The sequence below is a fragment of the Haliaeetus albicilla genome, chromosome 3 (assembly GCF_947461875.1).
Source record: "Haliaeetus albicilla chromosome 3, bHalAlb1.1, whole genome shotgun sequence".
In the NCBI taxonomy this organism is placed as follows: domain Eukaryota; kingdom Metazoa; phylum Chordata; class Aves; order Accipitriformes; family Accipitridae; genus Haliaeetus; species Haliaeetus albicilla.
The window spans coordinates 65,229,214-65,243,334 of NC_091485.1; the positions used below are offsets into that span (position 1 = coordinate 65,229,214).

General features: G+C 46.7%; 1 protein-coding gene and 1 long non-coding RNA gene across 19 annotated transcripts in view; one reads left to right on the forward strand and one right to left on the reverse strand.

The window, feature by feature from the left end:
• MTSS1 (MTSS I-BAR domain containing 1) overlaps positions 1-4,492 on the reverse strand; it is a 127,195-nt gene extending 122,703 nt beyond the window's left edge. For all 18 annotated transcript variants that reach the window (XM_069780029.1, XM_069780019.1, XM_069780024.1 and 15 more), the window contains exon 1: positions 4,041-4,492. In XM_069780029.1, the coding sequence (XP_069636130.1) occupies positions 4,041-4,112 (72 nt within the window). In that variant the 5' untranslated portion in view covers positions 4,113-4,492. The remainder of the gene's footprint in view (positions 1-4,040) is intronic.
• Positions 4,493-4,996: 504 nt separating this feature from the next.
• LOC138684828 (uncharacterized) lies at positions 4,997-7,055 on the forward strand. The gene is made up of 2 exons (XR_011324132.1): positions 4,997-5,187; positions 5,582-7,055. It is a non-coding gene; the product is annotated as an uncharacterized lncRNA (long non-coding RNA).
• The last annotated feature ends 7,066 nt before the right edge of the window (positions 7,056-14,121 follow it).

Sequence of the window (14,121 nt, forward strand, 5' to 3'; positions counted from 1 at the left end):
ACATGTGGAGAGACGAGTGAGACCAATTGGTAATCCACACCAGACCCATAAAAATTTAGTAAATCCTCCCACTTGGTATAAATGAAGTCGCAGACAACCTGTGTTCATCCAACTGCTTGTTACTCATCTTGCTCCCCCCCCAAGCCCAACCCAAGGGTGTCAGGTGCCATACACATATGGCAAGCCCCTGCCCTGCCAAAACACGCGCTGGCAGAAGAGGCAAGACAAATAAAGAACATGCAAAAAGCAAAAGAACCAGCATCAACCAAGTGATGAACTACAAACACTGCCAATTTCAACATTGTCAGAGGTGTTCTCTTGTTTTCCTTTTTCCTTTGAGACAGCAGAGAACAATGCGACTAAAAGCAACGTAAAATTAAGACTCAGAAGGAAAAGCAGCATTGAAAAGAATCTGCTCTGCATGAGAAGACAAGATCTTTTGAAACCCATCCACAACAGGCCCTCCCAAAAATTACCTGCACTGATTTGCTTTGCAAGAAATATTGAAATTAACAGCACATTACAGCATCTCATTTCTCAATTGCCAGAAATGAGTTACAAACCATTCAGATCAAATACTCCCTTCCCACAGGGAGCTACAGAAAGTATGCCGTGTTCAAAGAGAAACCGCACAGCATTTGCATGCAGCACACAAAACTACTCAGAGGGGACATACACATTTTGTTTTTGCTTTTATAAACTTTGATTGCTTTGAAAAAGATCTTGCATAAGCATATAACAAATTGTAAGTGCCACATACTCAGTGAGGTATCGTAGGAAACACCAGGACTGTGACAATGGACCAAAACTTAAGGATGGGATGGGCAGATGTTTTCCCACCTTTATGATTCTTTAATCTGATCCTGAAATCTCAAAGCATCCATCGAATTCCCGTTGTGGACTTTCCACAAACAACCCTGTCACCATGCACACCACATACTACTTAACAAATGTGACCCTTGTTTTGCATGGAAGACATGGACTTCCCTCGTCAGGGGACTGAAGTTCCAGATGTACATTAAAGTGCTGTATAAATGGGATGTTTATTAACCATTCTTATATTTAACTCAGCAACATCATCTCTCTAAATCACTTAGCTTCACGCTGAATTATTTTGGAGCTTGTTTTGTTGAGTATTAACCTGTCCTGAAACCAGGACAAAATTATTTTTGGTAGAGGATGGAGAGAAATTTGGAGTGTCTGGAGAAAATATTAAAAGCAATTCAAGAGACCTCACCCAGCAAGAGATAATCTTGCTATCAAAAAAATGTGATGTGTTAGTCACACCGGCATATATTGCCCTCATTAAGTTTCAAAGTTAACACAGTATGGGGACAAATGGAAACAATCACATTACTCAGGATTTTAATTCCAGTTTCTGTAACCTTGTCAAGATCAAGGGGAGCTCAAAATTAACAACAGGTACACCTGAGACAGTTCAGCGTTACTGTGAAGAAAAAGAAAAATCAGTCCATGCGTACTGTATCTTCATCACCTCAGCTGCAGCACCCATCTGCATCCGCTGGCAAGACTTCAGAGTAATTTTAACATGCTGTTGATTAACCCTACCATCTTTACAATGAAGTTTAAGGCAGAGTAATACATATGATAAAAAGAACCTGCGAATTATTTAGTTAAAAAAAAGGCAGATGCTGCAGCAAATCCCTCAGCACTGCAGGGCATGTGGGGCCTTGATTACAGCCTGCGATGAGAAACAGGCACAGATAGTGCACTTGGGTATGTGTGGGCAGACCCCTACGGAACGTCTCCAAGATTCTGCCAGAAACCTGCCCACACAGACCTGACTGCATGAAACAGCACTTAAAATACTAATTTTCACTTTACTACTAAAGATATGATTAGTTGAAAGGCTCTGGTTAGCTGTCAAAAAATAGCTACTTTTTCTTAGAAATTGTCACGATCCTTTGTGCACAGTTCACAAAGAATCCTAGTGCACCTCATCAGCAGTATGGCATTAGCTGCATCAAACTGAACTACAGGTAAAAATTATTTGTGCTACTCATGCTAAATAATGAGCAGATTTTTTAAACCACCACCACACTGCTAAATATCTGCTGTAATTCCTTTCAAAACTCCCCCCCCCCCAGTAACTGCCAGTTCACAGAACAGGTTCCACTACTATGGAGGATTAAGAAAAAAGTATTCACACCTGTGCCCATCTCCATAAGCTCATGTCAACATGTTTCTGATGAGCAGCATTCCCATGCAAATAACAATGTGTAAAGGAACAAAAAAATAAATCCACGTAGCAAAGGCCCATTTGCTCAAGAGCAAGAAAAAACAAATGCATCACTTATGGAGAGAAGCAGAGAATAAATATACTCCGTGTCCCTCCGTGATGAAACCCAAAACCGCACTTCATCTGGAACAGAACATCTCCTGCGTGTTCCCTGCACAGCCCACTAAAACGATTCCAGGATTTGTGATTGTTTCCTGCCCTTTTTTTTTTTTTGGGGGGGGGGTATTTTAAAGTGCAGTAATTATTAAAAATACAAGGGGGCTGAGAGCCCGAGGAACACCACCACCAGGACTGCAGCATTGTCTTGACAGATACACACACACACGCACCCTCTCCTCTCTGCAATCTGCCTCCTCTTGACAAGCCATGCTTTTAATTAAATGTCTCCTAAGATCTGTTGAGAGGGAAATGCATATGAACCCTTGCCAAAAAATAGCTTCTAGTGCAAACAGCTTCTCCACCCCCCAAAAAATACACTAGAAGCCATTCACCTCTGCCAGGCTCCTTCCTAGAGCAGACCCCGTCCTCCTCCTCCACCACTACTTGGTGGCTCTTTCTCCCGCAGCCCTCCCTGCTCACCAGCCCTTGCACTGATTAAAACACCTAAAGAAATCCCGTGCCCCTGGATGGGAGAAGCACAGCACACACCGCCGCTGCCTTTAAATCCTGTGGCCCCCCCATTATCTGACATGTCCCTCAGTATCTCCCGACAACTGCATCCTTCCCAGCCGGCCCTGGGAGGAAGACAAGCTGCCCTTGTCCAGGGGAACACTGCAGTATTCTGCAGTACGGCCGCACGCTGGAGGCAGGGCACCCCGAGCCCTGGGGTTTGGGGGAGGCACGACTGGCAGAAGGCAGCAACGCTTTTACGCTATTTATTTCCACGAGCGAAGGGCAGGAGGCATCCGCTCGCACAGATAAAAACCTGCAGAAGTGCCCTTGGCTGCCAAGGATAGATGGGGAGCGCCTCTCTCAAAGGGACGCTTTGGCAGAAGGGGTGGGCACAGCCCGAGATTTCTGGTGGCTGGTAGAGAGGAGACACCCGGCAACTTGAGACCTTTGCATTCATCCTCAGAAAGCAGCAAATACCACCTCCACGAGCATGAAAATAATACCACATAACCGACTGAGCAGCAATTTTAATCCAGGCACGCATCAACTTCTGAGCATCTCCAGGCTGAGATTTTTTTTTTTTCCATCGTGCCCACCAGCATGGCACCGAAATCCCTACATTTGCCCTTTCCAGCCCCACCCCACGGCTGACATGCACCGTGCCCATCTCCTCCACACGATGCTCCTGTCTCGCTGCATTTATTCTGCTAGCGATCTGACAGCCCAAAACAGCAAAAAAAAAAAAAAGGTGGAAGACGAGGGGGAAAAAAAAAAAGGATTAAAAAAAGAGACAGGTTTGGAAAACGCTGACCCTGGTGCAAGATAACAGCTTGCGTGTTTGAGCAGGAGAGGCAAAGGGGGAAGGAGGGAGGGAGGGAGAGGCGATGTCCTGGAAGCAACTCGCAAGCCCCAAACCACGGGGGGCGAAGCGTGTACGTGGGGCCCCCTTCGCCAGGCTGCCTCCACCGCCGGGGGACCCGCACCCGGCATTTGGGGCAGGGTCCCCCCGCAGCAGCAGCCCAAGGCCCCGGGGTGGGGTGGGAGGTCGCGCCGCCCCCACCGCCCCCCGCGACGCGGCTGCACCTCACGGGGCGAAGTTTGGCGGGGCCAGGTGGGGAGGGGAAGGTTTCCTCTCACCTGGGCCCCCCCGCAGCCTTCAGCCTCTTACCTTCATGTCGCTTATGATGGTCTGGAAGAGCCCTCCGAGCGCACTACATTCCTTCTCTATCACAGCCTCCATTTTCCTCGCTCGAGCACACCGGAGGAGGCAGAAACTGCTGCAATTTCACTACTAAGCTAATGAAAAAATGAGACACCACGGTGTCCCACCTCACGCAAAAAAAAAAAAAAAAAACAAAAAAAAAAAACGGGGGGGGGACGGGGGGACGGGACACGAACAGGCCGATGTAGGCAACAAGGGGGGGGGGGAACCACCACCGAAAAACCCCACGCACCTGAACCCCTATCTGCCTACACCTCTAAAAATTTACAAACGGGGGAAAAAAAAAATAAATAAATAAAATCCAGTGCTACCGGCGCCTCTCTCCTACGCGCACCTCCCCGCCCCGCTCCGGAGCGCCCGGGGACTCGCAGCCGAGCGGGCACTGCCCTCCCACGCAGGGGCACCCACTGAACCCATCGCTGCGCCTAACGGCCCCGGACACGGACACGGACACGGCCCCGGACACGGCCCCCCGCGCCTCCCGGCACGGCGGCGCGCTCAGGGCAGCGGGACCCCGCAGCCCGCCCGCTCCGCGGCGCCGGGCAGATGCCTCAAAAATAAGGGAGGGCAAAAAAAAAAATAAAAATAAAAAGAATAAAAATAAAAACAACCTATATCTATTTAAAGAGAGAGGAGATTGCGCCTTAAGCCGGCCCTCGGGCCGCAGCCTAGGGGGTCCCTGCCAGCCCCAGCGGACCGGGCTGCAGCGAACGCGCCCGACCCGCTGCCTGCCCTCTCCAGAAAAGCCCGGCCCCTCCGACCGACAGACCGACCGACCGACCGACGGACCGACCCACCGCCGCTCCCCCGGCGGCGGCGCCGCCCGCCCCCGCCCGCCCGCGCGGAACGCCCCGCCCCGCCTCGCGCGTCACCAGCGCGGCCGCTGATTGGCCCCGCGAGGCCGATGGGCGCCGGGTTCGCGCCCCCCGCTGCCGGCGCGCGCGCTGCCGGGGAGCGAGCCGACCCCCCCCCCCCCCCACCCTCCCGCCGGGGGGGGGGGCGGGTGCAGGGTCGAGGCCGTGGTCCCGCCGGGAGCCGGGTCCCGTCCGTCGGAGCAAGAGCCGCCCGCAATGTTTAGCAGCCGGCGAAGAAGGTGTTTTATTTTTTTTCCTGGTGACGGTCACCGAAATGGGCAAAAATTCGGCTGTTTCTGGTGAAGAACGTGGGCCTCGGCCCACCGATTGAGAACGGCTGAGCTGAAGGCGCTCAGAGAAGTTACGAGCAACGGAAGGTACAGCCCTGGCGTAGTACAGCCCACAGCAGCTCTCATCGTAGATTACGCGGGGCTGTTCGTTCACCCTGTCCCGCAGACGCAAGACAGCGTTGGAGGGTCTTAGTTACATAAAACGTGGGTTTCTTCAAGTAATTCCGTTCTCACGTTCACCGTGCCGAATTTTGCAGAAGGTTGTGGTCACTATTACGTCTTTGTACGTGCGCCCAGGCTGTGGCTCGCATCCTGCGAACGCTGAGGCGTGTGTTTAACGTAGGGACGAGAGTGTGTTTAACGAGGGTCCCCGGGACTCTCCATCGCACGGACGTTGAGCAGCGCTCGTCTCTTTTGGGGAGCTGAGGTCTACAGGTCTACAGCACAGCCACGCTCCTGGGGAAACGGGCTGCGCTGCTACGCGATTTGGTAAGAACCAGATGCAGCGCCAGGAAAATCCAAGTGTGGAAGAATAAGGCTTAGACCGTGAAGTGAGGAGGGGTGTCTGTCCTCATATATACATACACACACAGGTACCTGCACAGCATGACTGAGAGGGAAGTTCAGAAATTTGAGTTAATAAAATTTATTCTACAAACTCTGCGTGAGAAGAGCCAGTGCGCGCCCCATCATATTTTGCTTCGTTTCAGGCAGTATCTAGGTACGTGCGCGTGACGGATTACGTTCTCCGTGTTAGTTTAGCACCGAAGGAAAAGGCTGGAGAGCTGCCCGGCCTCCGGCGGGGCCGTGGCACCACAGGCTGCCGCAGAAATTTCCCCTCTGCTTTTCCCCACTTCACTGCAGGGAGGAGACACCCCACCCAGGTCAGACCGAGCGATTCATTTTGTGGCTCTGTACGACCCTCGCTCCCAAAGAGGAGCCCAGGAAACGTCCCCAGCGGCTCGCGGTAACGACACCGGCTCATCGCATGCAGAGCTTCGGGCGCCGTCACACAACCAGCGTCACAGCGTTCCCCTGGGACAGGGTTGCATCCAGCAATTCGGCAGGGAAAGTTGGTGGCCTACTTTGCTTTCTTCAGCCGCTCCGTTTCTGGGACGATCCTTGTTTTAGCACAAGCAGTATTTTGGCTTACCTCCCTTCTGGGAATGAGAATTTCCAGTGTAAAAGGTTGCAGAGTGCACGATGCACAGCGGACAGGAGGGGGAAAAAATCTCCTCCTGTAACAAAAAGTCTGTCGTTTAAGGGCTGCGTTAATGCTGGTAGTTCATAAAGCAGGGCTGTCTGCTCTGTAGCGAGCAACAAGCCTTCATACCGTGATGAAACAGCATGCAAGTATACAACAGAAAAATGAAGTAAGCATTTCAAGCCTTGATAAATTACAACAAGTAAATTAGGCACACAGTGTAAGAGAATGGGGTTTACCTTGCAAATTTGAAAGGAGAGACCGTGCACATCACTGATTATGATGAGTAACTTGCTAAACCACTGTAATTCGAGTGTACCCAGTCACAACCTCGAGAGACCTTATCAAAACTGTTCAGGTGGAATATTTTTCTGTCAGAAGGTGGTAGGTCGTGAAAAATGGAGGCATGATGATTTCAACAAACTTCGTAATCATAGGACAAAAATTCAAAATGCAAAAGTATTTGTTCTTTCCGGTATTTTTTATTTCAAAATCTATTTTGTTAAATTTTCATTGTTTATATCACTTAGAATAATGATTGTGTTAATTTTACAAATTTTTCTTTGTTTGTAGCATAACACAGCTAAAAATAAAGTAAGGACATATAACCTAAGGGCATCAAAATAGGGTCTTGATAACTGAAATTTTTTTTTTCCTTTTGCGTTGAAGGAAATTTCAGTCTTTTAATTTTATTCTGCCTTTTAGTGACTTTAATGATAGAATTTTCTGCGGGATGACAATTCAGCTTCAACCAGCTGTAGAGTGAGAGTTAACATTTTTCTTTAAAGACCTGAGTCCAAATGGTTGTTTAAAGTGCGAGTAAAAAGTAGTTTGGTGATGTTGCGGTAACGTCGGGTTACCATCTGTCACATTATTTCTGGGATCTGCTTGATTGATTCCTAGCAAATCACTTCCTGCGAGCATTATTATTGCAAAACTTTATTATGGGCAAAGGCTATTTCTGTGTTCATGAGCCGTCGTTACTGGGGAACGTTTCATTACCAAGTGATGACATTCTGTAAAATACCCTGGTGCATGGGCAAATGCCAGCACCACTTCTTGACAGTGGGTTGGCTGAGTGCATCTTACTCGGCAACCCCCAACAGATGTCAACCTTAAAATTTGTCAACAGCACAATAGTAGCCCATGTTCTGACATCCTTCAACACATCGGGTGCTCTGCTGACAAGAAGCCTATTCCACTGAAACTGCAAGAAGGCTGATGGTTAAGAAAGAATTTCTCCAGAGATAAGGGGGATAAGGTTGAGCAACGACTTGGTGACTTTGCCTGGCCTGGGTTATTCCTGCCGCTCCCCCCCATGCTGTGCACCAAGGCGCAAAGTACAGCCAGAGTGAACCAGGGCACAAATCCGTGAGGGTCAGCAAGTCCGCAGCATGTTGTTTCCAGGTCTGCCTTATGACCAGAATATATCCATTCACATTCCTGTGCCTTGCTTTCTCCTTCTGTAAAATGAAAATCCCAATTCTTAAAAGCATTCTCAGTGTTTTTACACCAAGCAGGAGCGTGAAATGTCATTGCAATCAGAACAAATACATACTCTGTCAGTGTGCCGTAAAACATTTAACTGTGGTGCTTATTTAGGTCCTGATCTTACAAAGATTTAAGCCCATTTATGAATGTGAGTATCCCCGTGGAAGACTAGATTACACGTGCACTTAAGTGTTATCAGATTGAAGTCATAGAACAACAATCACAAAAGGTACTTAATCACCTTTAAATTACAGTGTTCCTAATTTAGCTAATATTATTCCCCAAGGAAAAATTGCCTCATCTAGCATACAATCAAGAATCAAGGGCTGTTCCTTCAAGTGGTTGACAGTTCGAAAAGATATATGATTTTTAAAAAATAGGTTGCTAAAGGCTGAACTATTTAATTGAATTACCTCCTTAAGAAATTGATGCTAATTAATATTATAATACTCCACTACATTGCCACAGAATCTTTCATCCTCCAGCCTTCGTAAAATATGTTAATAAACCTGAAAAACAAATGTACGCTTTTTTTTTTTTTTTTAATGGAACCAGCATTCTGTCCCTGTTTGAGGCTTTCTAATAATGATTTATATCTTGAAGAATGATGGTGTTTTCCTCTTTATAGACTGAGGCAAAAGAGCCCAAGAGCTTCCAAGAGACAGAGTCCCTGACATGATTTCCTTCAGTCCTCAAGCTGCTCACCAGGTACAATCCCACTCTGTCCATAAAAGCAGATGAGCTCACTTTACAATGCCTAATTGGGTGGAGAGGTAAGATGGCAGGCAATACAGCCAGAAAGATGACAAAAGGCACTGATGAAAAATGGAGCAAACCCAACAGAATCCATGTAAGCCGGCTGTCCCTACAGCATTACAAATATTAAATAGTGACCCCTCCTTATCACTAGTGAACAATCTGCATTATATCTAAAGAGGCTTAATTATTCACTGGTCGTACATGGAGATGGGGACCTGGTGAGGGAGAATTCACTTTTTGGGGGGGAGCAGGTGTTTACAGTCTCTGGTTTCAGAACATAAGAAATAGCAATATTGTGGTTCTCCAGCTTTATTTGGGTTATTTTTATGTCCCAAATTGTTTTTAAATTACCAAGTAGCATTGCTGTAGTGGGGGTACCTCTGCAATCATTTCTGCTTGCTGCTTGCTGGCAAAATAACAGCTGCTATTGCTTTACTAGGATTGATTTCCATAGAACAGCTCCATCTAAAGCCTACCTACAGGCAACAACTCTGCAGCAAAATATCAATGCGGTCTCATTTTTGGCTGTAAGCTTTTCTCAGAAGAAAAAAACCCCACATTTTCAGCAAAGTCCAACATGGGATGTCATTCATTCAGAGCACATAGAAGATGAGATGCTTATTTTTAAGGGACTAAATTAGTCTTCCACTTCCCCCCTCGCCAACAAGTAGGGAAAAAAAAGTCCTTCCCCCAGCTATCTCTGTGCACAAAGCACAAAAGCTGAGAATCAGGGTTTGCGTGTTATATCAAAGGCTTTACAGATAGGCCACATTTTTCCGTAGTGGGAATGTGAAATGTTCTTGCTCACATTTGCCATCTCAGGCTAGGTAGATTCAGAAAAGGTGCTCAGGTCTATCACTTCCTTCCAAGCAACGCTCCTGCCATTGCATGCACTCGCATGACGAACCTCAATAAACGGCATGGGGGGTTCCCACGGCCGAGGTTACGTGGGCACTTTCATCCTGTGCAAGTCCACACTAGCACCGACAGCGTATTTCCACGCTCACCGCTCAGCCGTGGCCTCCTTCCCATGCCGTCCCATGCCACCAGCACCAGAGCTCCGAGCACCGTATGATGGGTCACGCAGGGACCTGATTTGGCTAAAAACTAAGCCTACAACAAAAGGTTATTTTAGCCCAGAAGAGGACCCTGCCTTTTTGTGTTTCACAAAGAAGGGGCAGCCTGTATAACCATTGCCATTCCCCGGTAGATATCTTCTTGTTTCTCATCTACAGCCAACACAGGTTTAAATATCCAGAACTGTTGATCTGAACCCTCTTTCAAACTGGCTTCATTACCTCGTATCAGGTTCTGGCGCGGACACATTCACTGCACAAAAACTGGCCTTGCTTTCACATTTTAAAGCTGTTTAGCTGATGCATCTTCAAGTCACGCCCCAAATTAATTTGGATAAAATTTCCTGAGTGCGCCTGTGTAGACAAGCAGTAAGTTAAAAAAAAAATCAGGTTGTATTTGCAGTTACATACATGCTTAAACGCTCTGAAGGAGTAAAGCCTATGATAGGTGTCACTTTTACAAATAGTTCATGTTCTCTTCTTTAAAGCAACATCAACTTTGACTTCAGTATAATTACACATACATATCAAAGTTGCCTGTTGGGCTGTAACTCCAGCACATACATTAGTCCAAGCCTCTGTTGGCCATTTCTCCCTTTAGGTGTGATACAAAATGAAGCTGAGTTCTTCTGTACTTCCCATCAAGCAACAATTTTTAGTGGGTCACTATTCCTGAAATCTCTGAGATCCGTATTCATTGCTACGCACAGAACTCAGTGTGTTGAACCACCTCAGGACACAGTCATGTGAAACATAATGCAACACTTTCTCCTATAAAAGAAAACATTATTTTTTGCCAGTCCATAAATCCAGCTTTTAAAACAAACATTACATTCACAAAGAAATGGTTTAGAAAAAAAATAAAAAGTAATAGAAAAAAAATAAATCGTATTTCAATGGGCAGGCTTCCAACTCTGTGTAAGTGTGGAATAGTCAGGCTTTTTTTTTTTTCTTTTCCTATCTCTTTATTTATGTTTAGTTTTTGAAATTCTGATGAAAACAATTTGAACGCTAACCCTCTTTTCCAGACCTAGACACCTGGGACGTCAGTAAGGAGAAATTGTTAGGTAGGTAGAGGTTTCTGCTATGAGTCCAAGCTAAAGTTCGCCTGCAGACTCTGTGGCCAGAAAGCATTTTGGGGAGATAAGATCATGCTGAGAGCCTGCTATGTACAGTTTCTTCAAAAACAGAAACAGAAGAATTAGAAACAAGAGGAGCCCTTCTAATGAAGCAAAGAAGATAGACAAAAAGAAAAATCTAGTCTACTGATCCAAATAATACAGGCAGACTAGCACGTACTGGAATTTGGGACTAAAACCAAAGTGAGCTGACATGCGGACATACTGCAGGGAGGGACAAGCACAGCGATGAATGGTGCCATTGTGTGACTATTTTAATTAATTTTTGTAATGAAGCCAAAGCTCTAATTTACCACATCCCAAAAGTAAATAGAAAAGGTTATGACCTTAATTTCAGAGGTGGGGAAGGAAAACCTAATTGCTAAGTAGTCAGCTGTCACTCGTTATTGCAAGTGGATAGCTTCACTCGGTGTGTTACTATGAATAGTCCAGATTCAACAGTCAAAACAGTGGGTAATGACAGTTTCGTTCCCTCTCCCCTTCATCTTCTTTCCAAGTCTTTGATTAGTAACATTTTGTACCAGTTTTACCACGCGGACTGCAATACTCATGACTGCACCAGACTCTGAGTAAACCTGTCGGGGCCACATACATAATAGCCTTTTTTTTTGTGTCTTCTTAGTAGGTAAATGTGTGCAACTTTAGCAGGATGCAAAACATACGGAGATTACGGGAGGTCCTTCCTGCCTTTCTTACTTTCTGCTACCCCCAAGTGAGTATAGTCCTATGCAGGAGCTAGCAACGGAAAGACAGTTTTTCAGTGTAACATGTCTACAAGCAGAGAAAGTGCAAAAGCCACATCTGTTTCTAACCATGGCCACCAAATAAATACAATTAAATGTGCATTATATGCTGTTCAAAACATGCCGTTCATGCTCTTGTCCCAGTGGGTTGAGGCATAGCAGCAGGAGAGAGAAAGATCCCATGATATATGATCTGTGCATGCCCAGTGGGCAGCGTGCTGCTCTCCAAAGCTGTATCTCTTCTGGGGACACTAAGTTTGTCAGCAGAGGTAATATCTTGCATTAGGCCAAGCAGGATATCCGGGAAAAGTAGACAAGTGCTTGAGTGCATGAGCTTTTCCTAAAACCTGTGTAAAATGCAACAAACTTCAAAGCTAAGTGAAGGCATTTAAAATACGAAAATTATTTCTGGCTAACATTTGACATTGCTCTCGTGTGAGAAAGCAAAATGTTGGTTTTTTAGAGGACAGCATCCACATCAGTTTTGGTTTTAGGGCTGCAAATATCCTCCCTGGATATCTGGGTACTTGGTTGACATCCACATCTTTTGGCCTTTTGTATCAGAATCCCATGGCAACGCTGATTTCCCAGCCTGTGCTCCGCCAAGCAGGGATGGGTGAGCAGGGCCGATGGGTGTTAGTTCCAGCCGACGGAGGCTGCGGCGCAGGGTCCCCTCCCGCGATGCTGCTTGAAAGGGGGAGCAGATTTTACGCCCTTCAGTTGCAAAAGGAACACTTGGCTCCGCCGTCAAGGCTGGCCTTCGGCTCTGTAGATCTCAGTCATCTGCAAAGAATTGCTGCACGCTGACCTAGATACTCCGTCAGCTCTGCTGCAGCACTGGCTTGGTGACGAGGCTGCCATTTCCCTCGTCTCTGCTCTGCCCTATATCCTGACTTGGAGATTAAAAAAAAAGAGGGACAAATTAATGTTAATCAGAATAGCATTTTTCCTCCAATGATTTTTCTGGAAAACAGAGTTTTCCAGTTTTAATCTTCCCCTACTGCTCCCCTTCCCTGCCATCTCATGACATTGCTTTATCTCAGAAATCCTGCCACTTTTCAAACGTACGCTGTCCTCAAGAGAAGAGAAACGTGCCACCTCCATTCCCTCCTTTCCTTGCGTCTCCACCATGTGCTCCACAGTACATCAACAGAGAGCGGGGAGGGCAATTTGTGAGATTAAAAGGGCGTGGGTAAGCCTGGACCTCTGACAGCAGCCACCTGAGGTGTCTGCATTGCACTCCGGTGGTGCATCATTAACAGGGCACGCAGTCCAGCTTGAGAAGTACAGCTGATAACATGAAAGTGTCTTTGTAGCTGCTGCTCTGTACTAGATAGGAAATGAAAAAAAGCCAAAACCCAAACCCTTAATTGCCTCTAAAATTTCACTAGGATCAAATTAGCTTGGCAAATCTAATTTTTCCTCTAAAATAATTAACAACCGTAAAGGTACAGCTGGGATTACCGGTAAAGGGGAATGTTAATCTTTGCAGACTTGCTGTAGAGGGCTACAGGGGCAACACCAGCAGAGGATCCCAGAAGGCGAACTTTCTCCTCCTTGTTTGCTTCATGTGACAGCATTAGGCCTTGAGAAGACATAACATCCTGCACCATGATGAAGCACGGCACTGCACTGCCTTGCCTCCCTTGGTAGTTCAAGGACAAAAGCTGCCCGGACCTCAAACCCCCTTGGTTGAACCTGCTGCACTGCAGACTGCTCTGAATAAAATCCCTGCCCTCCTTCCTGCTCCGAACCATGCGGAGCCACAGGCTTGGTTCCCTGCTCCTCCACGCCGCTTTCGTGCAGCCTGAAGTGAATCATTCGGACTAAAATGCTCGAACTCCATCCCTTGGCTTCCTATCTTCGTTACAAGGCTAGTGCAGCCTCGGAGGGGCTGGCCACCCCTGTGTGCTGCACCAGAGCTATGGTGGGATGGAGGATGTGGTTTCTGCTTGGCGTCTGGAGGGACCGAGTGACCAGTCCCACCGGTCATTCAGCCATGTATGACAGGAGAAGAGATGATTATCGACAGGTTTTCATGCAGATTGCTCAGATAAGTGGGAAGAAAATACTGTGAGGCAGAGCAATAAAACCTGTAATTCACTCAGCAGCATTTGCAGGGCAATAACACAGAAGTAAGGGAAACAACGTGACTTTATTCCAAGATTTTTAAAAACACAACATTGGAGCCTGATAATTTCTTAGGATTAAAAAAATCCTGTAATGATCAGTGTCTTGAGAGAAGTGAGGGATTCCTTGAATTCAGGAGGCATCTTTTCTTAAAGAAGCGGGGAGCAAAAAGGAGGTGAGGTCTGACAGCCCTGCCCTCTGCTCTTTGGTTGATGCTTTTCTTCTTGAGGTAATAAAAATAACTGTTTTCAGATGTGATCTTCCTGACAGAGTGACTGTGAAAAGGGCTGGTCTGGGGAGATGTCAGCTCCATTTTCATCTTATGCTACTTCTTTTTCCTC